Source organism: Chiloscyllium punctatum, chromosome 18 (genome assembly GCF_047496795.1).
Source record: "Chiloscyllium punctatum isolate Juve2018m chromosome 18, sChiPun1.3, whole genome shotgun sequence".
In the NCBI taxonomy this organism is placed as follows: Eukaryota; Metazoa; Chordata; class Chondrichthyes; order Orectolobiformes; family Hemiscylliidae; genus Chiloscyllium; species Chiloscyllium punctatum.
The window spans coordinates 92,092,847-92,118,162 of NC_092756.1; the positions used below are offsets into that span (position 1 = coordinate 92,092,847).

The following is a 25,316-nucleotide window of genomic DNA, read 5'->3' on the forward strand; positions in this document are numbered from 1 at the left end:
GTGTCACTGGGTCAAAAATCTGCACTCCCTCTCTGTGGTGTGTCCCTAGACCACATGCAGAACATGGTTGTTCAAAAAACCAGCTGACAATCACCTTTTCAATAGTAACCAGGGATGGGTAATAGATGTTAGTCTACAGGTAGTTCTTCGATAATGCGATGGTTGTGTTCTTCTGCAGCCCCGCGCTATAGAAAAATCGCGCTTTAGAAACAGCGCTTAAAGTTGGCGATGTCACCGTGTTACAGCCAGCACACGCTTTAGTACAGTGTCCCCAGTGCGCCAATCGCGTTACAGCATTAACGAAATGCGCGTTACAGCAGAACGGCCTGTACCTGTGATGCCCACATCCCATGAATGAACAAAAATCATCCCAGGTTTTCTAATCTCTTCCGTAACTTTAGCCCATATTGCTGAGCATCCAGCCTTTGACACCCTCCAAACTTTCCAGTATTCAATCTACAAAGGTCTGCTTTTAACTCCAGCTTCTAAATCAGTTCCAGGTACTCTTACAATCTGAAATTAAACTGTCCCAATTCCAGCGAGGGTGCGATCTGAAGCAGAATCGTTGGATTTGTTCCATGTGTCCGGAGCAGTCTTGTATGCATGAACTGATGAACAGCAACCTCTGCTGGTAGAATTGGAGACATTCACAATGCGACTGCAATAAAAATACAACATGCCTGCTGTCACATAACAATCAGAAAACACTGAATTGAAACAGTCGAGAGCTTTAACTAGACTTAAACCATAGGGCAGTTAATTAAAGAACCTGAGTTATTGTTTGTATATTGCAAATATAAAAAGAAAAGTGGGGATTCATTTGATAATAAAAATTAGTGACAGTACATTTCTACCTCTCTAGTACAGTCCCTGCAGAAAATTATAACCAGCTCAACCTCTCTTGTGATTCAGTAAGTTTTATTTTTGAATTCTCAGTGTAACACCAGGATTGTCAATCGTGTAGTTTTAGTGACCTGTGTACAAGTCACACCGTCATACAACACGGAAACAGACACTTTGGTCCAATCAGTCAATGCCGAACATAATCCCAAAGTAATCTAGTCCCACTTGCCTGCTCCTGGCCCATAACTCTCCAAACCTTTCCTATTCATATATCGTTCCAAATGTCTTTTAAACATTGCAAATGTGTCGGCATCCACCACTTCCTCAGAATATTTATTCCGCACGCGAACCACCCTCTGCGTTAAAATGTTGCCCCTTGTGTCTTTTTTAAATCTCTCTCTCGTCTCACCTTAAAAATATGCCCCCTAGTCTTAAAATCCCCACCCTAGGGAAAAGACAACTACCATTAACCCTATCTATCCTCCTTTTGATCTTATAAGCTCCATGAAGTCACCTCTCAACCTCCATTTACTTCAGAGTTCCAGGTTTCTCATCAAGAAGGAACTTATGCAATTTATCTCGATGCAAATCAGATATCGCTATGGTTTAACTCCTGTCATAATTTGGCTCACTCATTTAATCAGTATATAACCCTTTGTGTACCCTCGTCTGTGCCTTTGTTGCCTCTGGACTCGACTATTCCAACACATAGCACAAAAGCAGAATATTGTGAATGTTGGAAATCTTAAAATAAAAACAGAAAATGCTGGAGAAACTCAGATGATATGTGAAGAGAAAACAGAGTTTATAGCTCAAATCCAATTTTTTTTGGAACTGAAGAAGTTTTCTGAGGACAAGCCATACAAGACTCAAAAGGTTAACTCTGTTTCTCTCTCCATAGATGCTGCGAGACCTTCTGTGTTTCTTCAGCAATTTCTGGTTTTGTTGGTTAAAAACACAACCACTGGTCAGTATGTGTTAGCCTGATGTGCTAATGTGTGGAGTATTATGCTGTAAAGAGCACAGCTTGAGTACAGCCATTAAAACACCCCTGCGCTACAGGTAAAAGAGATAAGATTCTATGTAAGCCTGAGTATCACTAGTCAGTCATTGTCAAATGGGACCAGGCCAATTTCAATGCTACTGGCACCATCCAATGTAAGTGTCACAAAGTAGGCTGGCACTGTGGCAAAGTGGTTAGCACTGCTACCTCACAGTGCCAGGGACCTGGGCTCGATTCTCACCTTGGGCAACTATTTGGGTGGAGTTTGCATGTCTGCACGGGTTTGCTCTGGTTTCCTCCCACAGTCCAAAGATGGGCAGGTTAGGGTGGATTGGCCATGTAAGGGGAAAAGATGTGCAGGTTAGGTGGGTTAACCATGGTCTTTTTTTAAAAAAAAATGACTGGTGGGGGTGGTAGGATGCTCTTTGGAGTGTTGGTGCAGACATAATGGGCCGAATGGCCTTTTGTAGAGATTCTACGTTCTATTATATACTCTTCTCAAATGATGCAGAGATTGATCCATATAATTGTTTGACTTGCTTCTTATTCCTGTCTATTGCGATAGTATTTCTTCTCCTGTTTAGTAACTAATAAACCCACCTTACTGGTTAAATGGGTTCCTTTTAAAAGGTAAATATATTTGTGTCTGGGTGGGAGATGCTCATAAGGGAAGGGGCCCTTTGTAAAATACCAAGAGAGTAGGGTGAATACAGAAGGAGAATCAGCTCATGCCGAAGGAGTTAATGATTTGGGGTATCCCGCCTGGAATTGGGGCAATCAGGTGACCTTACCTGGTGCCTGATTCTAACTTAGTAACTTTCACAGCAAGGTTCCACTTTGTGACAACCCCTGGTGACATCATCCATTTCCTGATTATCATATCATTAATTATGCAGCCCCCCACCTCTTCCCCCCCCAAACCCCTCACCCAACCTCACCAAAACCAAATAGATGTTTGGATCAAATATTGTGAGGTTGGCATTCGAGAAAAGAATTAAGTGATGTTCAACTCCAAACTATCTGCGCACGTGTGTGAAAAGCTAAGGACACTGGAGACCAGGTAAATGCAAAACTTCGCCCTCCCTTAATGTTTCATTTTGTTTAATGATTAAACAAAAATGACACAATAATGACTTAAAGGGCCATGATGATGGGTCAGGGAGGGGGCGCTGAGCTGTGCTCTTGTTGTAAGGAGGGGGGGTAAAGGGTAAGGGGAAGAGTTTACAAAGAGTGAACTCCACTCACAAAGAGAAAAGATTGGAAAGTTTTGAATGTGACAAAAAACAAAGGGTGGGGGTGAAGCAGCTGGGTGACGTCACAACCCCATGACGATAGAGTGTTGGCTTTACGTCATTGTGGGGGTTGTCCCCGTTGACGTGGTGGGGGCTACGCTTGGAGATTTCACTTCTAATTGAGTTCTCAGCAGAATCTTATTGGCCCCTCTCTCCCTCCCTCCTAGCCACTGTTCATGGTTCACTACGGAGATCGTCTGGGCACGGCGACGGTGGCAACCAGCAGAACCCAACTCTTCATGTGCCAGTCGGAGTGGTTCCTTGAAGAGTGTGAGTGCCACCTTCACTTTGGTACAGTTGGTGTTTTTCTCTCTGCCTTCATTATCCTTCCTCACTCTGGAAGTTCAATGTGTGCTTGCTTTGTGTGTGCCTGTTTTCCTGGGAGAGGTGTTAGCAGCCACTTTAAAAATAGGAATTACCTCCTTCCCCCTCTTCTCTCTCCCATTCCTACCTCTATGCCCCCATTACCCATCTTCACCCTCATTCCCCTCTCACGCCATGTCTATCGCTCTCCCCAATCCCTCCTCTCCCATTCTCCCTTCCCATTCCTCCCACATGTGTGGGTTTCCTCCAGGTGGCCTAGTTTCCTCCCACAGTCCAAAGGTGTGCAGGTTAGGTGAACTGGCCATGCTAAATTGCCTGTAATGTTAGGTGCATTAGTCAGGGGTAAATATAAGGTAGAGGAATGGGTCTGGGTGGGTTACTCTTTGGAGGGTTGGTGTGGACTTGTTGGACAGAGGGCCTGTTTCCATACTGTAGGGAATCTGATCTAATTCCCCTTCTACCCATTCCCCCTCTGTCCATAGCCATTACCCTTTCTCCCCCTTTTTGCCTCTCTTCCCCATTCCCCCTCTCTTCCCCCCATTTCCCCTCTCCCCCATTTCCACATTCCCTCTTCACCCTAACTCACCTCTCCCTCATTCTGCCTCTTTCCTCCTTCTCCCCAATTTCCCTCTCTTCTCCCATTCCCCTTCTTCCCATTCCCCCTCTCTCTTCCCCCATTTCTACCTCCCCTTTCACCCTAACTTACCTTTCCCCCATTCTGCCTCATTCCCCCTTTCTTACTGTTCCCCCATTACCCCTCTGTCCACCCCCATTACCCCTACTCCTCCATTTCACCTGTCTCCCCCATTCCCCCCTTCCTCCTAAAACCCCATTCTCTCTATTCCCTCTCTCTCTTCCCCTAATCCCCTCTCTTCTCCCTATTCCCCTTCTCTCTTCCTCCAATCCTCTCTCCACTCCCCTCCTTCCCCCTGTCTCTTCCCCAAAACCCACTTCTCCCCATTCCCCCTTCCCCTCAATCCCCTCCCTTCTCTGCCATCCCCCCTCTCTTCCCCTAATACCCCCTCTTCTCCCTATTCCCTCTCTCTTACTCCAATCCCCCTCTTATCCCCCATTCCCCCTCTCTTCCCCCAATCCTGTCTCTTCTTCCCCATTCCACCTCCTCCCCCATTCACCCAATTTAACCCCTCTTACCGCCACCACCACTCAATCCTATCACCTCGCAATTCTTCTCCATTGTTACTTTGATGCAGATACCCAGCTGCCACTGCAATAAATGCCCTAGTTGCATTGATACAATTCTTTCCTCCTGCCCCACAAACTACCCCACCCAAGGAACTTTCTCCCCTTTCCAGTGAAGAGCTTGGAGAAAGATCTAACGGACCTCTCTAAGAGAGAGTTTGGAATTGGGAGGGGTGAGTTGCAAGAGAGGGGGAATCAATCAGGAGGTTAACCCCAACCCTAACTGGGTCTCCAAGTGTCCTTTCACTGCATGGCTGTTGGGAAGGATGGTAGCGAAGGCTTCCATAGTGAAATGGCTCTGGCATCACATTGCTGCCCACGTTTGGACAAAGAGTATGGTCACCTGGTCATACTCTTGCTCCTGTACACTTCCCTCCAAGACATAGAGTCAGTGCCATTGGGGGTGGGGTAGGGAAAGGGTAAATGATTCAAGTCTTTTGCAACAAACCAATGTATCACAATGTTCATCTGACAAACACGTTTTGGAAGTGTCTTAGCAGAATGCATAGAATGAAACAGGTCATTCAACCCAACAAATCCACACCGACCCTCCAAAGAGTAACTCACCTAGACCCATTCCCCTACCCTGCCCTACATTTACCCCTGAAGAATGCACCTAACCTACACATCCCTGAACACTATGGGCATTTTAACATGGTCAGTTTATGTAACCTGCACATCATTGGACTGTGGGAGGAAACTGGAGCACCCAGAGCAAACCCACGCAGACACGGGGAGAATGTGCAAACTCCACAGACAGCCACCTCAGGCTGGAATCAAACCTGGGTCCCTGGTGCTGACCATTGAGACACCATCTTCCTTAAGAGACAATGGACGTGGAAGTCATAGAATCTTTATCTTTGAGAGTCTTTGAAACTGTGCCTTCTGAAAAGAGTCTTTGAAAATGGCAGATTCTTCATAATTGTTCGTGTGGAGGGGGTTGGGTCATAGGTGAGATGTTAGAGTAATCAGATCAGCCATGATTTTAGTAAATGGTGGAACAGTCCCGAAGGGCTGAGAGACTTACTAATACATATTGCTTCACCGATTGTAAATTTATTGATTGAGTTCAGAACAGTCATGGGCTCTGCAGCCTGCCTACACTCTCAGCTTTATTACCTGTTGCCCTGAGCATGCTGATGATACCTGCTCCTCTCTGGGGGTCTGGGGGTTTTCCACAAGCCTCTCAGACCCTTCACTGGTTCCTCTGGACAAGCTATTCCACTCGGTAGGTCATTACAGAGTGACTCGGCTCTGCCTCTCACCCACACCCCGGCTGCTTCTGTTTATTTTGAAAATTCTTTTCTTAAACTTGAAGATGGTTTTGTTTTGGATACAACATGGGGTTAGGATATAGAACACGTTGACTGAAAGGGAACTGGGGTCCTCAATAGGACCCTTTAAAGGGGTGGGGTAGCCTTATTAGTAAGAAATGAAATTAAGTCAATACTAAGAAACAAAGTAGGGTCAGATGGCGTAGAATCTGTGTGGGTAGAATTGAGGAACCGCAAAGGTTGAAAAAAAACCATAGTTGGAGTTAGGTACAGGCCTCCAAACAGTAATCAGGAGCTGGGGCACAAGATATACCAAGAGATAGAAAAGATGTGAAGGAAAGGCAAAGTTACAGTGATCATAGGGATTTCAATATGCAGGTGGACTGGGAAGAACAGGTTGGTAATGGATTGCAAGAAAAGGAGTTTATGGAATGTCTATGAGATGGCTTTTTGGAACAGCTTGTGGTGGAGCCCACTAGGGAACAGGCAATACTGGATTTAGTGTTGTGCAATGAGGCAGACTTGTAAGGGACCTTAAGGTGAAGGAACCGTTAGGAGGCAGTGATCATAATATGATTGCATTTACTCTGCAATTTGAGAGGGAATCAAAGGTAATGGTGTTACAATTGAATAAAGGCAACTTTGGAGGCATGAGGGAGGAGCTGGGTAGGACTGGCCAGGAGAGGAGCCTAGCAGGAAAGACAGTGGAGCAGCAATGGCAGGAGTTTCTGGGAGTAATTCAGGAGACACAGCAGAGATTCATCCTGAGGATAAAGAAGCAAGGACAGGGAGGATGAGGCAACCATTGCTGACCAGGAAAGTCAGGGGTAGCATAAAAGCAAAAGAGAAAGCATATAATGTGGCAAAGGGCAGTGGGAAACCAGAGGATTGGGAAGCTTACAAAGACCAACAGAGGGCGAAGATTAAATATGAGGGTAAACTAGCCAGCAATATAAACAAAGACTGTAAGAGAGTCTTCAAATATATAAAGGGCAAAAGGGAGGCAGAAGTGAACTGGAAAATGACTCTGGAGAGATAGTAGTGGGAAATAGCTGAGGAACTTGAATAATTACCTCATTTCAGTCTTCATGGTGGCAGACACGAGTAATATCCCAAAAATTCAAGAGACTGAGGGGGCAGAGCTGAGTATGGTGGACATCACCAAGGAGAAAGTGCTAGAAAAACTGAAAGACGTGAAGGTGGATAAATCACCTGGACCAGATGGACTACACCCCAGAGTTCTAAGGAAGATAGCTGAAGAGGGTGGAGGTGTTAGTGGTGATCTTTCAGGAATTGCAAGAATCAGGGAGGTTTGCAGAGTACTGGAAAATCGCTAATGTGACACCCCTGTTTAAAAAGGGAGTAAGGCAAAAGATGGAAAATTACAGAACAATTAGCTTAACCTTTGTCATGGGTAAAATCCTGGAATCCATCTGAACACTTGAAAGCATATGGTCAAATAGGGCAATGTCAGCATGGTTTCATCAAGGGGAGGTCATGCCTGACAAATCTGTTAGAATTGTTTGAGGAAGTAATGAGCAGGTTAGACCAAGGAGAGCCGATGGATGTTATCTACCTGGACATCAAGAAGGCCTTTGACAAGGTGCTGCACAGAAGGCTATTGAGTAAAATAAGGGCCCATGGTGTCAGAGGCAGGTGCTAGCTTGGATAGAAGTTTGGCTGTCTGGCGGAAAGCAGAGAGTGGGGATAAAAGGGTCTTTCTCAGGATGTTAGCCGGTGACAAGTGGTGTTCCACAAGGTTCAGTAATGGGACCACAATTTTTCACTTTATATGTCAATGATCTAGATTGGAGGTATACTGAACAGTGAAGAAGGTTACCTCAGATTACAACGGGATCTTGATCAGATGGGCCAATGGGCTGAAAAGTGGCAGATGGAATTTAATTCAAATAAATGCGAGGTGCTGCATTTTGGGAAAGCAAATCTTACCATTATACACTTAATGATAAGGTCCTAGGGAGTGTTGCTGAACAAAGAGACCTTGGAATGCAGGTTCATAGCTCATGAAAGTGGAATCGCAGGTTGATAGGATAGTGAAGAAGGCATTTGGTATGCTTTCCTTTATTGGTCAGAGTATTGAGTACAGGAGTTGGGAGGTCATGTTGCGGCTGTACAGGACATTGGTTAGGCCACTATTGGAATATTACGTGCAATTCTGGTCTCCTTCCTATTGGAAAAATGTTGTGAAACTTGAAAGAGTTCAGCAAAGATTTACAAGGATGTTGCCAGGGTTGGAGGATTTGAGCTAAAGGGAGAGGCTGAACAAGCTGGGGCTGTTTTCCCTGGAGCGTCAGAGGCTGAGGGATGACTTTATAGAGGTTCACAAAATCATGAGGGGCATGCATAGGATAAAAAGACAAAGTCTTTTCCCTGGGGTCGGGGAGTCCAGAACTAGAGGGGCATAGGTTTAGGGTGAGAGAGGAAAGATATAAAAGAGACCTAAGGGGCAACATTTTCACACAGAGGGTGGTACGTGTATGAAATGAGCTGCCAGAGGAAATGGTGGAGGCTGGTATGATTACAACATTTAAGAGACATTTGGATGGGTATATGAACAGGAACGGTTTAGAGGGATATGGGCCGGGTGCTGACAGGTGGGGCTAGATTGGGTCGGGATATCTGGTCGGCATAGAGGAGTTGGACCGAAGGGTGTAGTTTTAGGCCCCATATTTCAAGAAGGATGTACTGGCCCTGGAGCATATTCAGAGGAGGTTCATGAGAATCGTCCCAGGAATGAAAAGCTTAACATATGAGGAACATTTGAGGACTCTAGGTTTATACGTGATGGAGTTTAGAAGGATGAGGTGGGGTCTAATTGAAACTTACAGAATACTGAATGGCCTGGACAGGGTAGATGTTGGGAAGATGTTTCCATTGGTAGGAGAGACTTGGACCCGAAGGCATAGCCTTAGAGTAAAGGGAAAATCTTTTATAACGGAGATACGGAGAAACTTCTTCAGCCAGAGAATGGGGAATCTATGGAATTCATTGCCACGGAAGGCTGTGGAGGCCTGGTCATTGAGTATATATAAGACTGAGAAAGATAGATTCTTGAGTATCAAGGGAATCAAGAGTTACGGGAGAAAGCAGGAAAATGGGGTTGAGAAACTTATCAGCCATGATTGAATGGTGGAGCAGATTTGATGCGCTGAATAGCCTAATGTCTGTTCCTATGGTTTTATGATCTTAAGGGGCATCAATGGACAGAAATATGTATAAGATTAGTGGGAGAGAGCAAGGAAATGGATTCATTCCCGAAAGAGCCAGCACTGACTCTAAGAGGACCGGATGGCCTCGGCTTCCTGTACTTTCAATGGTTCCAATGCAACACTGAGACTTTGACACTGATGTTGTTGCTTATTGATAAGTGTAGGATGGTAATGGCACAGGAGGAGACCATTCAGCCTACTGACCTTCGGTTCTTCCAGGACAGAGGAATGGGGTTATCATGGGGCCTTTGGTTGATTCATGCAGAGTCTAATTGTTGTGTTCCTTAATGTGTGGATTGGAGTTCTCTAGAAGGCCCCAGAGATGTTGGTGTGAGGTCTTGCGGTGTCTGACAGTGAGGTAATGGCCTTCGAGAAATCACAAGACTATTAATCCGAAGAATCGAGAGACCCAGATTATGTTCTGGCGAACTGGGTTCAAGTCCTACCGTGGTAGATGTTGGTATTTGAATTCAATTTTAAAAATCTGGAATTAAGCGTCTAATGATGATCATGACACCTTTGTCAATTATTGAGGAAAAACTCATCTGGTTCACTAACGTCCTTTTGGGAAGGAAATCTGTTATCCTTACCTGGTCTGGCTTACATGTGACTCCAGACCCACAGCAACGTAGTTGACTCTTAACTGCCCTCTGGACAATTAGGGATCGACAATCCCTCACCTCACCCCATAAATGAATTACGAAAAAAATGACCGAGCTTGTTGTGAGTTAGAAAGCTGACAGTTTTGTTACTTAAAAATGACTAAATTTGGGCTTTAATTTTGTGGTAGGCTCAGAGTTGGAGGTCTTACAAAATCCAGTGACCAGTCTTCCTGCTATCTACCTGCCAAACCCTAATCCTGACTGGTGTGGGTCAATGGGTGACTCAATGCTGGGACTTTTCCCCTCCTGTCATGAGGTTGGCCACAAGGGAAGCAGGCGGCTTTAGCTGATGTTGGGCCAAAAAAGGCAGGACCCCCTTCATGTGTCATGCCCTGAACACCCACATTCATGCCCCCCCCCTTGACCATACCCTGATGTCCTCCCCAAGAAATATTGCTCTCTTTACCCTCTTCTGCCACCCCTCACACCCAACCCCAGCCTTTCAAACCCCTCCAGCTCACCCTCTCCCGTCACCCCTTGCTGGCACCTGTCATCTTCCTGAGGCCACTCTCTCACATCTCCAACTCTTCCCTCAGCCTCTCACTGACTATGGTGGTCGGAACTAGCAGCTGAATCCATTGGCGGTTACCTGCAGTCCCAGCAGTGGCCACTGCACCTGCCTGGCGCTGCTGAGACCACAGATCTGTTGGCCATCCAACCATGAAGTGACCGTTCCTCCTCTGGACGGGTGTGCACTGATGTGTTAGCCATTCTGGGGTGAGATTGCACCATGGCATCTTGTAAAATTCAGCCCAGGGTTTTTGCAGCTAGTTTTGCTATTAATCTGCAATTCCAATTAACCTTCGAGACCCACCTTTATTTGCTCCATTCCCCTCTCTTTTTGCCTTTTTAGTATCCCCCTGACATCCACATTGTCATACATTTACCATTTGAGCATTGCTGGAAAAAGTCACATTTCATTTCAAGAAAGAGTTGGTTAGTGCTCTTAAGGATAGTGGAATCAAGGGTTATGAGAATAAGGCAGGAATAGGATACTGATTGAGGATGATCATAATGAATGGTGGTGCTGGCTCGAAAGGCAGAATGGCCTACTCCTGCACCTATTGTCGATTGTCTATAAATAGAATGATTGAACTGAATTCAATAATTTAATGTCACACATGTATTTTTAAAATATAAACGGCGATAAATGATCAGTGTCACCAGGCTCTAGCGTCATTTTAAATTACTGAATATATTAAAAGATAGTGAGTTTGATAAGATTTATAGCTCAGGTTCAGGATTAGGTTGTAAATTTGCTTGCTGAGCTGTTAGGTTTGTTTTCAGATGTTTCGTCACCATACTAGGTAACATCATCAGTGAGCCTGTGGTGAAACACTGGTGGTATGGCTGCTTTTTATTTATGTGTTTAGGTTTCCTTGGGTTAGTGATGTCATTTCCTGTGGTGACCATCAACAATACCTTTACTGCCATAAAAATCACTAAAGAGGCGGAAAACAACAACAAACTGCCATTCCTAGATGTCGCAGTAGCGCGAACAGACAATGGGCAACTTCAAACCAGAGTCTACAGGAAAGCAACATCTACAGACCAAATATTGAACTACAGAAGCAACCATCCCAACACCCACAAACGAAGCTGCATTAGAACATTATTTCAATGGGCCACCACATACTGCAGCACAGAGGAACTACAAAGAGCAGAGGAAAATCACCTATACAGTGTATTCAAAAAGAATAGGGAAACACAGCCTGCTGATTTCTCAGCAATAAACCCCAACAACCAGACAAAACATGTCCAGAAACCCTAGCCACTCTCCCCTACATCAAAAACATCTCAGAAACGACTGCCAGACTACTCAGACCCCTTGGCATCATGGTTGCCCACAAATCCACCAACACAGTAAAACAGCAGCTAATAAACTTGAAAAATCCTATACAGACAACAAGAAAAACTAATGTCAGTTACAAAATACCTTGCAAGAACTGTAACAAATACTACATTGGACAAACAGGCAGAAAACTAGCCACCTGGATATATGAACATCAACTAGCCACAAAAAGACATGACCTACTCTCACTGGTATACTTATATACAGATGAGGAAGGACACTACTTCAACTGGGACACACATCCATCCTAGGACAAGCCAAACAGAGACACACATGAGAATTCCTCGAAGCATAACATTCTAACCAGAACTCTTATCGACAAACACATTGACTTGGTTCCCGTTTACCACCCCTGAGAAAAAGAACAGGAAATGACATCACCACAGGAAATGATATCACCAACCCAAAGAAACCTAAACACATAAATAAAAAGCGGGCCATATCACCAGAGGCTGACTGATGATGTTACCTAGTATGGTGATGAAAGGTCTAAAAACAAACCTTCCAACTCAGCAAGCAAACTTACATCCAGAATATTAAAAGATATTGCTAAAGTGATGTTTATTTTTCTCTCCTCTTCTTGTTCTTGGAAGTTTGGCAGAATCATTGAGTCATACAGCACGGAAACAGACCTTTTGGTCCAACCAGTCCACACTGACCATGTTCCCAAATTAAACTAGTCCCATCTATTTACACTTTGCCCTTTTCCCTCTAAACCTTTCCTATTCATTACCTTACTCAAATGTCTTAAACATTGTTAACTGTACCTGCATCCACCATTTTCTGAGAGGATCATTCCACACACAAAAAACACTCTGTGTAAAAAAGTTGCCTCTCCCATCTTTCTCCTCTCACTGTAAACATTTGCCTCCCATTTTAGACCCTTATAATTCCCCTTATCTTTGTGCCTCAGGATTTTACAAACCCGAATAAGGTAACCTCTCAGACTTGGTCGACTGTGGCATTTTCCCAGGCAATGCATCTTTCTGTCAAAGTCCATTTGTCAGCCAATCAATATTCTCTTCTCCAGTTTGGATTCTTCTGATATACTTGCACTGGAGGCAGTTCAGAGAACGATCATGAGGTTGATCCCTGGGTTAAAGGGGCCTGTCTTAAGGTCGGCCATGTTTAACCCACGGCCATTGGAGTTCAGAAATAAAGAGAAGTGATCTGGTTGAAAAATGGAAGACACTGTCTGGGTTTGACAAGGTGGATGCTGGGACAACATCCCCCCTTGTGGGGAGATGTGGAACTGCAGGTCCCAGTTTCAGAATCAGAGTTCTGAAGAGTTAAAGTCCAATCCTACTGAATGGCCAAGCAGGCTTGATGGGCTGAATGGCTGAAATGATCTTATTTAGAATGGGTTAAAGATCTCGGGACCTGGAATGTGAACTTGTTTTTCACTCTCTCCACCGACGCTAAGCTTTGCCAGCAGCCTCTGTAATTCAGTTTTACGTTTCTGCTTTTATTTTGGGTTGGGAAGGTACTCACACTCTTTTCCTTTCTGTCACTTCTTTAGAGGTAGGGAAGTAAAATGGTCTCACCGGGCCTGGATGCAGCACCACTGTGTAGCCCCCTTTCCAAGCAGAAGGTCTGCTCTGATGCTCCAACACCAGGGGCCCTCCAGCAGCACCTCTTCTACGGTGAATATGATCCGTTCAAATACGCACCCATCTTCGAAAGCGACTTTGTTCAGGTAAGGAGCAGTTCAGTACCAAGTGCTAAGCAGAGGGAAAGACATCCCTTAGAGCAGTGGGGGTGCATCACTGACTTTGAGCCAGAAATTCCAGGTTCAAATCCCACTCCAACCATGTGCTGTCCTGCATCCGAAATATATCGCCAATCCCTCAGGGTCAAAATCCTGGATCTCCCTCCCTAAGAGCATTGTAGGTCTACCTGCACCCCACAGACTGCAATGGTTCAAGGAGGGCGCTATGCCTTCTGTGGGATAATAACCATTAGCTCTACCAGCGATAAGTACAATCTCAAGAATAGTTATGGAATCATAGAATCCCTACAGCGTGGAAACAGACATTCGGCCCAATAAGTCCACACCAGTCCCCTCTGAAGAGTAACTCACCCAGACCCATTCCCCTAGCCTATTACTCTATATTTCCCCATGACTAATGGACCTAGCCTACACACTCCTGAACACCATGGGCAATTTAGCAGGGCCAATTCACCCTAACCTGCACATCTTTGGACTTCATAGAGCCATACAGCATGGGAACAGGCCCTTTGGCCCAACTGGTCCACTCCGACCAGATTTCCAAAACTGAATAGTCTCATGTGGGTGGCATGGTGGCTCAGTGGTTAGCACTGCTGCCCACAGCACCAGAGGACCTGGGTTCGATTCCAGCCTCAGCTGGCTGGTATGTGGAATCTACAAGCTCTTTGCATGACTGGGTTCCTGCAAAGAGCTTGGGGTTCCTCCCACAGTCCTAAGCTGTGCAGGTTAGGTGGATTGGCCACGCGAAATTGCCCATCGTGTCTGGGAACGTGCAGACTTGGTGGGCTAGCCTTGAGAAATGCAGAGCTCTGGGGTGGGATGCTTTTTGGAGGAACGAATGGCCTACTTCCGTACTTCAGGGATTTAACAATCTTTCATGTCCACACACCTGTCTTTTAAATATTGTAACTGTATCATTATTTTAAAAGAAAACCCCAACCCACAATTTGACAGCCAAGGAAGGTACAGTCACAATGTGACCAAACGGGTCAAATATCAATCCGCAAATTCCTCCGACTCCCACCGGTAGCAGACAGTGAGAGGGGGAGAATTTGCTGCACTCAGCCGTGTGATAGAAACAGCACTCTGTCACCCCGTGACAACACAACCCGCCAGTTGGTTAAGAAGTGAATGGTTTCCTCATTTCCCCTCCCCCCACCTTACCTCAATTCCAAACTTCCAGCTCAGCACTGTCCCCATGACCTGTCCTACCTGCCTATCTTCCTTCCCACCCATCCACTCCACCCTCCCCTCTGACCTATCCCCTCCACTCCCACCTCCATTCACCTATTGTACTCTTTGCTACCTTCTCCCCAGCCCCACCCCTCATTTATCTCTCCACCCTGGAGGCTTCCTGCCTCTATTCCTGATGAAGGGCTTTTGCCCGAACCGTCGATTCTCCTGCTCCTCGGATGCTGCCTGACCTGCTGTGCTTTTCCAGCACCACTCTGATCTAAACTCTGGTTTCCAGCATCTGCAGTCCTCACTTTTGCCAAAGAAGTGAATGGTGCCTGGACTCCCTGGGGAGCCAGTTGGCTCCAACAAAGTGGGGTTCAATCCCCAGTCTGGATGGGGCGTACTCGGGTGCCCTCCTACTTGCCCTGTCCATGGGGGAGATCACAGTGGTGTGGGTCAGACCTGCCTTTGGGCAAGAGCACCACAGCAAGAAGCAAACCCTGTGGAGGAGGCTACATAGACTTTACAGCACAAAACAGGCCATTCAGCCCAACTGGGCCATGCCAGTGTTAATAGATCTTCAGAGATGTGATTACATTCCTCTGGAGCAGGTGGAACTTGAAACTGGGCATCCTGGCTCAGAGATAGGGACACTGCCCCTTCACCATAAGCATTTCTCTACTGCCACCAGATGAGATTTTCCAACAATGGACTTGTGGTCAACATTAGACTCTTAAATCCTGAATTTTTTCAAATGAAGCTCACCATCTGCCATGATGGGATTCAGACCTGAATTTTGTTGCATATTCAGACCTGAATTTTGTAGCATATACTACAAACGAACCATTATTTGAACAAAAGGCTTTCCTGAAAAAAAAATATGCACAGAATCCCTACTGTATAGAAGCTGGCCATTTGGCCCATACTGACTTTCCAAAGAGCATCCCGTTCAGACTCACCCCTCTATCTTATAAACCTGCATTTCCAGTGGCTAACTCAACTGCACATCTTTGGGCTGTAGGAGAAGCTCAGAGGAAACCCACACAGGGGCGATAGTGCAAACTCCACACAGGCAGTTGTCTGAGATTGGAATTGAACCCAGCTCCTTGGTACTATGAGGTAGCAATGCTAACCACTGAGCCACCATACTGCTCCTTGTTTTGGCAAGTACTTTCTGATATCATCCCTAAAAGCTTGGATCTTATTGTAGGGTTAAGCCCCTTTGCTCCCGATTCCCAACCCCCCAACACCCCACCCAAACGAAAGACCTCTCTACCTCCCCTAGCAACTTCCTTAATCACCTTAAACACACCAGTTAGTTCACCCTTCAGTGTTGCTGAAAAGAGTACTGTGTTGCTGAAGCTTTTTTATCTGGCACTCAGCAGGACACTTGCAAGAATACCAAATCTCAAACGAGCTCAACAATTTATACTATGGGAGTGCTGATCGGTTGACAAGTCAAAACCGATTGGCCAGTGTGTCATCATGGGGGAAAGCAGTGGGAACTGCTGTGCTTTCTGTAATTTAGGTTTGGACATATTCCTCTTGTTTGCAGAGAACAGGTCCCCCTGTATGACTGTGGGTCACTTCTAGCTAGCCTGAGTGAGCCGCGTTATAGTCTTTAATTGTCTCTCTGTGTCCACATGGTCTTCGGCTTATGACTGTTTTGAATAGTCTCTGAGCTATTACGCCCAAAGTGAGTGTCACTGAAGTTCTCCCAGCTGAATGTTGACCACAATTTTCCCCAGTTACTTTCTCGATCAAGTGTATGTGATCAGCTGTGAAGCATTCAACAATGTGCAGGGCTTATGACGGGTTCATGATCCCTCCTGCCTTAACCCTTGGTGTGTAGTGTCATATTTATATTTGCATGCCTCCTTTGCCACTGTAAAACGCCCCAAGTCTTTTTACAAAAGTGTTATAAAGCTGTATGACCCTGAGCCACATACTGAAGTATAAAGGTGGGCAAATCAAAGCTGATTGATCGAAGAGGTAGGCTTTTAAGGAGCTTCTGAAAGGAGGAAGGAGAGCTAGAGAAGGGGAGAGGTTTAGGAATGGCACTCCAGAACTGTAAGTTTGGAGAAAATAGAATAACAAGAAAGAGAAACAGGAGGAGGCCATTCAGTCCCTCGAGCCTGCTCCACCATTCAATAGGACCATGGCTAAAGGGGTGGCACAGTGGCTCAGTGGTTAGCATTGCTGCCTCACAGCACCAGGGTCCCAGGTTTGATCCCTGCCTCGGGTGACTGTCTGTGTAGAGTTTGCACGTTCTCCTCGTATCTGCATGGGCTTCCTCCCACAATCCAACGATGTGCAGGTCAGGTAATACTAAATTGCCCACAGTGTTCGGTGCAGTAGTCAGCAGTAAATGTAGGGTAGGGTAATGAGTCTGGGTGGGTTACTGTTCGGAGGGTCGGTGTGGACTCGTTAGGCCAAAGGGCTGTTTCCATACTGTAGCTAATCTAGTCTGACATTCCTCACGTCCACCTTCCTGCCCTTTCCCTGTAACCTTTGCTTCCCCGCCTGACCGAGGAATCTATCTCCTTCAGCCTTAAATATACGCAGTGCTCCCTATGGCAATGAGTTCCAAAGACTGACAACTCGATGAGAGATGCAATTCCTCCTTATCTCAGTCTTAAATTGGCGTCCCCTTACTCTGAGACTATGCCCTCTGTTCCTAGAGTGTACCATGAGGGGAAACATCTTCTCAGCATTGATCCTGCCGAGCCCCTGAAGAATCTGATAGGTTTCAATTAGGTCATTTCTCATTCTTCTGAACTTCATTGAGTAGAGGGTCAACCTGTTTAATGTTTGCTCGTGAGACAATCCCTCCATACTGGGGACCATCAATTTGAAACAATTAAAAAGTGAGGAGATTTCTTCACGATATGAGAATTGAGTTTTGAGTTGTCATGTTCACGGGACTCCCTTACTTGCAGATTACGAAGAAGGGAGAAGTGCTGAACATTCATAACCAGGTAACCGTGGTGACCGTGGGTGTGACCTCCACAAGCCCGAACTTCAGCCTCCCTAATGTTATGCTGCTAGCCCGACCCATCAACGCTCTAAAGGAGATGATGTGTAATTGCACGGTCTCAGATGATAGATGCCCCATGGAGCTCACCAGGTAAGCAACAAGGTTGGCGTCAGCTCATGGCAAGAACCAACGCTTGGAGTCCCTGAACATGAGGATGTTTTCATTTCACTTAGCAACTACCAACCCTCCCACTCTCACTGCCTGCCACAGATCCACCAATTGATAATTATTGTGCTTGATCGCATCATAACATACCGTCTGAGCCCACCAACTCCTGGGGTGGGATTTGAACCTGGGACCTCTGACCCAGAGACTCTACCCACTCTGCCACAAACCAATCTAGATGGGTTGGTGTTTCCTGAGGGGTTTGGGAGCCAGCAGCTTAGAAGAATGCTTTGCTGCGAGGGTTAGAGAAAGTGTGACAATTAAAAACTATTAACTAGAGGTCAGTAATGGAACAAACACAGAGATTGCTGGAGAAACTCAGCAGGTCCAGCAGCAACTGTGGGGAGAGAAACAGAGTTAATGTTTCTTTTTCTCCAGAACTGGAAGAGTCACACCGAGACTCAAAACATTAACTCTGTTTCTCTCCCCACAGTCGCTGCCAGACCTGCTGAGTTCCTCCAGCAGTCTTTGTGTTTGGTTCAGATTTCCAGCATCCCCAGTATTTTGCTTTTATGCTAATGTTATGAATGGCCCAGATACAGTGAGTGGGGATGACCTACCTATTTGGACAGAGGGGTTGGAAGGCATAGATTTAAAGTTAAAGCAAAAATTGCTGGAGAAACTCAGCAGGTCTGGCAGCATCCATGGAGAGAGAGAGAGAGAGAGAATGTCACCATTTTGAATCCAGATTTTCTTTTTTAATTTGCTGACTGGGCCCAGCATTTATTGCCCATCTCTAGTTGCCCCTTGAGAAGGTGGGGGTGAGCTGCCTTCTTGAACCGCTGCAGTCCATGTGCTGTGGGTTGACCCACAATGCCCCAAGGGAGGGAGTTGCAGGATTTTGACCCAGTGGCACTGAGGGAACGGCGATACGTTTCCAAGCCGGGATGGTGAGTGGCTGGAAGGGGAAGGTCACTTCTTTGAAATGGAGTCAGACTGGAGCTGAAATGTTTTTCTCTGTCCAAATACTGCCAAAGCCACTGAGTTTCACCAACACTTTCTGCTTTGATTCCAGCGTCCGCAAATTTTTGCTTTAAAGTATTTGGCAGAAAGGTTCGAGCAGGGGTAAGGAAATAATGTTCCAACTCTCTGCTGACATATCGGCAAAGGCAGAAACTCCCATCACTTTTTTAAAAGTACTCAGTTATCCCTTTAAGAAGCAGCAATGTGCAGGGATCCTAACTGAGTGCAGCTGGACAGAGGATTGATTGCTTTTGTTGAAATGTCATTTTAGCGGTTGGTGCTGGATTGTGATGACGAGTAAATCACAAGATTGTTACAGACAATAATTAAAATAAAAACAATGTGTAAAATAATAATAGGATGGCACAGCTTATAAACCTTTCAATGCACAAATAACTACAACATGTTGCAAAAGTGCAGGTCACTTTATTTTACAGATTAAAGTTGAAAGGTCAGCTTCACTTCACAGTTTGTACCACTGGAGATCACAAGGTGTCAGGCTGAGGTCTTTAAATTGTTCAAGCACTGACATAATATTTATGAGTGTTATCAAGTAGGGGATTGGGTTTTTCGTCGCCTTGTTTTATTCCTCCATGGGATGGAGACTTTGCTGCCAATGTTGGCCCAACTCATGCCATCAAACTGATTGGCACTCTCAGCCATTTGAGAGGGCAACGCAAGATCATTGTCGAAGGTCTGTAGGCCAGACCAGGTAAGGATGGCAGATTTCCTTCCCTGAAGCACTTTAGTGAACGAGATGGGTTTTTACAACATTAGTTACATGGTCACCATTAGACTATTCTTTGAATCCCAGAGCTTTGAGGGTTCATCTGCTATGGTGGGATTTGAACCTATGTCCCCAGAACATTAAATGGATGACTATCCCGGTGACATCTCTTCTATACCACTGCCGAGGACATAGCCAATTGCTGTATTTGGTGATTTTTCTCTTTAACTGCATCACACAGGTGTTTGTGGCAGGAGAGAGTGCCAATCGGAAATAGAATTCAAGAGTTTCCTCATGAAATCCAGTCAGAATTTCCTCACATATTAGCAAGGGAACACATGTTCCGTCATTTGTATGAAGCTAGGAAGTCTTCAACTACCAAGGGTGCACTCTGACTGGCCTCCTGTTTTCCAAATTTTCTCTAGTTCTTAAATACTGTCACAAGAAAGTATGAAGAAAGACTAATCTGGTTTGCTGTCTGCTATCCAGGAAGTCACAACTGTAGTAGAGTCTTTCAGGCAGCACAGAACTTGAGTTATTTCTAACAGGAGGCACACTGCTCCCTTAAAGATTTGTAACTCTTGTGATTCTATCCTGATGATATTATGGCGAAATACTCCAACTGTGTGTCTCACGTATGTCAGCAATATTCAAGCAATGGAGCTATTGACTGATCAACCTCCTATCGATGGCTCAACAGATTCAGATTTTAGATTTCTAAAAGATTTTTAGGTTTAGATTTGTATTGTCATGTGTGCAGTGAAAGTGTATAATGTCACCACACAAGGCGCCATCTTTGGTTCAAAGTACCGAGGTACAGAATCTTAAGAACAAGGTCAAAAGAAAGATCAAAGTTAAAAGCAAAAAATTACAGTAAAATTTTTAGATTTAGGTAGAAATATAAAGGCATAAAGCCACAAGTCAAACATTACAGTATTTTGAAAGGGCTTAGTCACACTGGGACCCCACTTCCTAAAGGGGTCGATCTCCTCCTGCTTTCCCCTCATAGTCCATTCCAAGAATCCCAACACCGGGTTTACCACACTGCTGCCTGATGTAACTGCTGCTCCTGCCAATCTGTCCAGAGTATTGATCTGGTCCTTCTCCATCACTGCAGCTCACTGAGGCTGACAGCAGAGGGCGCCCTGCCCCTAAAGGCCGTGCTGCCAACGTCTCAAGCTCTGTGATGGGCCCACCAACATCGATGACACCTCTCCCCAGCACCACTGCCCGAAGGCTTGCTCCTTCCGCACTGGACGTGCTATCCCCAAGGATCCAACTCCTGCCATCAGTGCTGCATGCGCTCAGGAGGCTTGACCCGCTCTTGTCATGTTGAGGATGCCAAAAGGCCTTATCATCAGCCACGAGGCACAACTGGATCCACTCTGCACTGCTGCAGCCTCCTGGAACCTCCTTCCTCACCTGAAACCTGAACTAGGCTAGCACGAGGACTGCTTTGACAGAAGCCATGGGCACACTGAATTGGCCTCCACTGTAATTGTTGTGAGTCGACACTACTGGGCCTACTTGTATCTACGCTGCTGGCCTACTCAAGTCTAAACTGCTGGGCCCACTCAGGTCTACACTGCTGGGCCCACTCGGGGTCTACACTACTGAGCCCACTCAGGTCTACACTACTGGGCCCACTTGGGGTCTACACTACTGGGCCCACTTGGGGTCTACACTACTGGGCCCACTCGGGGTCTACACTACTGGGCCTACTCGGGGTCTACAATACTGGGCCTACTCAGGTCTACACTACTGGGCCTACTCAGGTCTACACTACTGGGCCTACTCGGGGTCTACAATACTGGGCCTACTCAGGTCTACACTACTGGGCCTACTCGGGGTCTACAATACTGGGCCTACTCAGGTCTACACTACTGGGCCTACTCAGGTCTACACTACTGGGCCTACTCGGGGTCTACAATACTGGGCCTACTCAGGTCTACACTACTGGGCCTACTCGGGGTCTACAATACTGGGCCTACTCAGGTCTACACTACTGGGCCTACTCAGGTCTATGCTGCTGGGCCCACTCAGGTCTACACTACTGGGCCCACTCAGGTCTACACTACTGGGCCCACTCGGGTCTACACTACTGGGCCCAGTCAGGGTCTACACTACTGGGCCTACTCAGGTCTACACTACTGGGCCCACTTGGGGTCTACACTACTGGGCCCACTCGGGGTCCACACTACTGGGCCTACTCGGGGTCTACACTACTGGGCCTACCCGGGGTCTACACTACTGGGCCTACTCAGGTCTACACTACTGGGCCTACTCGGGTCTACACTACTGGGCCTACTCGGGGTCTACACTACTGGGCCTACTCAGGTCTACACTACTGGGCCCACTCGGGGTCTACACAGCTGGGCCCACTCGGGGTCTACACTACTGGGCCCACTTGGGGTCTACACTACTGGGCCTACTCGGGGTCTACACTACTGGGCCCACTCAGGTCTACACTACTGGGCCCACTCGGGTCTACACTACTGGGCCCAGTCAGGGTCTACACTACTGTGCCTACTCAGGTCTACACTACTGGGCCCACTTGGGGTCTACACTACTGGGCCCACGGGGTCTACACTACTGGGCCCACTCGGGGTCTACACTACTGGGCCTACTCGGGGTCTACACTGCTGGGCCCACTCGGGGTCTGCACTACTGGGCCCACTCGGGGTCTACACTACTGGGCCCACTCAGGGTCCACAAAGCTAGGCCCACTCGGGGTCTACACTACTGGGCCCACTCGGGGTCTACACTGCTGGGCCCACTCGGGGTCTACACTGCTGGGCCCACTCGGGGTCTACACTACTGAGCCCACTCGGGGTCTACACTGCTGGGCCCACTCGGGGTCTGCACTACTGGGCCCACTCGGGGTCTACACTGCTGGGCCCACTCGGTGTCTACACTACTGGGCCCACTCGGGGTCTACACTACTGGGCCCACTCGGGGTCTACACTACTGGGCCTACTCAGGGTCTACACTACTGGGCCCACTCGGGGACTACACTACTGGGCCCACTCGGGTCTACACCGCTGGGCCTACTCAGGTCTACACTACTGGGCCCACTCGGGTCTACACTGCTGGGCCCACTCGGGGTCTACACTACTGGGCCCACTCGGGTCTACACCGCAGGGCCTACTCAGGTCTACACTGCTGGGCCTACTCAGGTGTACACTACTGGGCCCACTTGGGGTCTACACTACTGGGCCTACCCGGGTCTACACTGCTGGGCCCACTCGGGGTCTACACTGCTGGGCCTACTCAGGTCTACACTACTGGGCCGACTCGAGTCTACACTGCTGGGCCCACTCGGGTCTACACTGCTGGGCCTACTCGAGTCTACACCGCTGGGCCCACTTAGGGTCTACACTGCTAGGCCTACTCGAGTCTACACTACTGGGCCCACTTGGGGTCTACACTACTAGGCCTACTCGGGTCTACACTACTGGGCCCATTCAGGGTCTACACTACTGGGCCTACTTGTGTCTACACTGCTGGGCCCACTCAGGGTCTACACAACTGAGCCTACTCAAGTCTACACTCCTGGGCCCACTCGGGGTCTACACTACTGGGCCTACTCGGGGTCTACACTACTGGGTCCAATCGGGGTCTACACTACTGGGCCTGCTCGGGGTCTACACTACTGGGCCTGCTCGGGTCTACACTGCTGGGCCTACTCGGGTCTACACTACTGGGCCTACTCGGGGTCTACACTACTGGGCCCACTCGGGGTCTACACAGCTGGGCCCACTCGGGGTCTACACTACTGGGCCCACTCGGGGTCTACACTACTGGGCCTACTCGGGGTCTACACTACTGGGCCCAATCGGGGTCTACACTACTGGGCCTACTCGGGGTCTACACTACTGGGTCTACTCGGGTCTACACTGCTGGGCCTACTCGAGTCTACACTACTGGGCCCACTTGGGGTCTACATTAGTAGGCCTACTCGGGTCTACACTACTGGGCCCATTCAGGGTCTACACTACTGGGCCTACTTGTGTCTACACTGCTGGGCCCACTCAGGGTCTACACAACTGAGCCTACTCAAGTCTACACTCCTGGGCCCACTCGGGGTCTACACTACTGGGCCTACTCGGGGTCTACACTACTGGGCCCAATCGGGGTCTACACTACTGGGCCTACTCGGGGTCTACACTGCTGGGCCTACTCGGGTCTACACTACTGGGCCTACTCGGGGTCTACACTACTGGGCCCACTCGGGGTCTACACAGCTGGGCCCACTCGGGGTCTACACTACTGGGCCCACTTGGGGTCTACACTACTGGGCCTACTCGGGGTCTACACTACTGGGCCCAATCGGGGTCTACACTACTGGGCCTACTCGGGGTCTACACTACTGGGTCTACTCGGGTCTACACTGCTGGGCCTACTCGGGTCTACACTGCTGGGTCTACTCGGGTCTACACTGCTGGGCCCACTCGGGGTCTACACTGCTGGGCCTACTCGGGTCTACACTGCTGGGTCTACTCGGGTCTACACTGCTGGGCCTACTCGGGTCTACACTGCTGGGTCTACTCGGGTCTACACTGCTGGGCCCACTCGGGGTCTACACTGCTGGGCCCACTTGGGGTCTACACTACTGGGCCTACTCGGGGTCTACACTACTGGGCCCAATCGGGGTCTACACTACTGGGCCTACTCGGGGTCTACACTACTGGGTCTACTCGGGTCTACACTGCTGGGCCTACTCGGGTCTACACTGCTGGGTCTACTCGGGTCTACACTGCTGGGCCCACTCGGGGTCTACACTGCTGGGCCTACTCGGGTCTACACTGCTGGGTCTACTCGGGTCTACACTGCTGGGCCTACTCGGGTCTACCCTGCTGGGTCTACTCGGGTCTACACTGCTGGGCCCACTCGGGGTCTACACTGCTGGGCCTACTCGGGTCTACACTGCTGGGCCCACTCGGGGTCTACACTGCTGGGCCTACTCGGGTCTACACTGCTGGGCCTAGTCGTGTCTACACTGCTGGGCCCACTCGGGGTCTACACTGCTGGGCCTACTCGTGTCTACACTGCTGGGCCCACTCGGGGTCTACACTACTGGGCCCACTCGGGGTCTACACTACTGGGCCTACTCAGGTCTACACTACTGGGCCTACTCGGGTCTACACTGCTGGGCCTACTCGGGTCTACACTGCTGGGCCCACTCGGGGTCTACACTGCTGGGCCTACTCGGGTCTACACTGCTGGGCCCACTCGGGGTCTACACTGCTGGGCCTACTCGGGTCTACACTGCTGGGCCTACTCGTGTCTACACTGCTGGGCCCACTCAGGGTCTACACTACTGGGCCCACTCGGGGTCTACACTACTGGGCCTACTCAGGTCTACACTACTGGGCCTACTCGGGTCTACACTGCTGGGCCCACTCGGGATCTACACTGCTGGGCCTACTCGGGTCTACACTGCTGGGTCTACTCGGGTCTACACTGCTGGGTCTACTCGGGTCTACACTACTGGGTCTACTCGGGTCTACACTACTGGGCCCACTCGGGGTCTACACTGCTGGGCCCACTCGGGGTCTACACTGCTGGGCCTACTCGTGTCTACACTGCTGGGCCCACTCGGGATCTACACTGCTGGGCCTACTCGTGTCTACACTGCTGGGCCCACTCAGGGTCTACACTACTGGGCCCACTCGGGGTCTACACTACTGGGCCTACTCAGGTCTACACTACTGGGCCTACTCGGGTCTACACTGCTGGGTCTACTCGGGTCTACACTACTGGGTCTACTCGGGTCTACACTACTGGGCCCACTCGGGGTCTACACTGCTGGGTCTCCTTAAGTCTACACTACTGGGCC

The 25,316-nt window shown here is 48.2% G+C and overlaps 1 protein-coding gene across 7 annotated transcripts in view; it reads left to right on the forward strand.

Annotated features, from left to right (window-relative positions):
• LOC140489329 (uncharacterized) overlaps positions 1-25,316 on the forward strand; it is a 143,355-nt gene that overhangs the window by 105,629 nt on the left and 12,410 nt on the right. For 4 of the 7 annotated variants that reach the window (XM_072588763.1, XM_072588764.1, XM_072588762.1 and 1 more), the window contains exons 2-4: positions 3,306-3,408; positions 13,200-13,376; positions 17,525-17,712. In XM_072588763.1, the coding sequence (XP_072444864.1) occupies positions 13,215-13,376; positions 17,525-17,712 (350 nt within the window). In that variant the 5' untranslated portion in view covers positions 3,306-3,408; positions 13,200-13,214. Of the gene's footprint in view, positions 1-1,759; positions 1,811-3,305; positions 3,430-13,199; positions 13,377-17,524; positions 17,713-25,316 lie in introns of those variants that run through there. The other 3 variants (XM_072588765.1, XM_072588761.1, XM_072588766.1) reach the window with 3 other exon arrangements.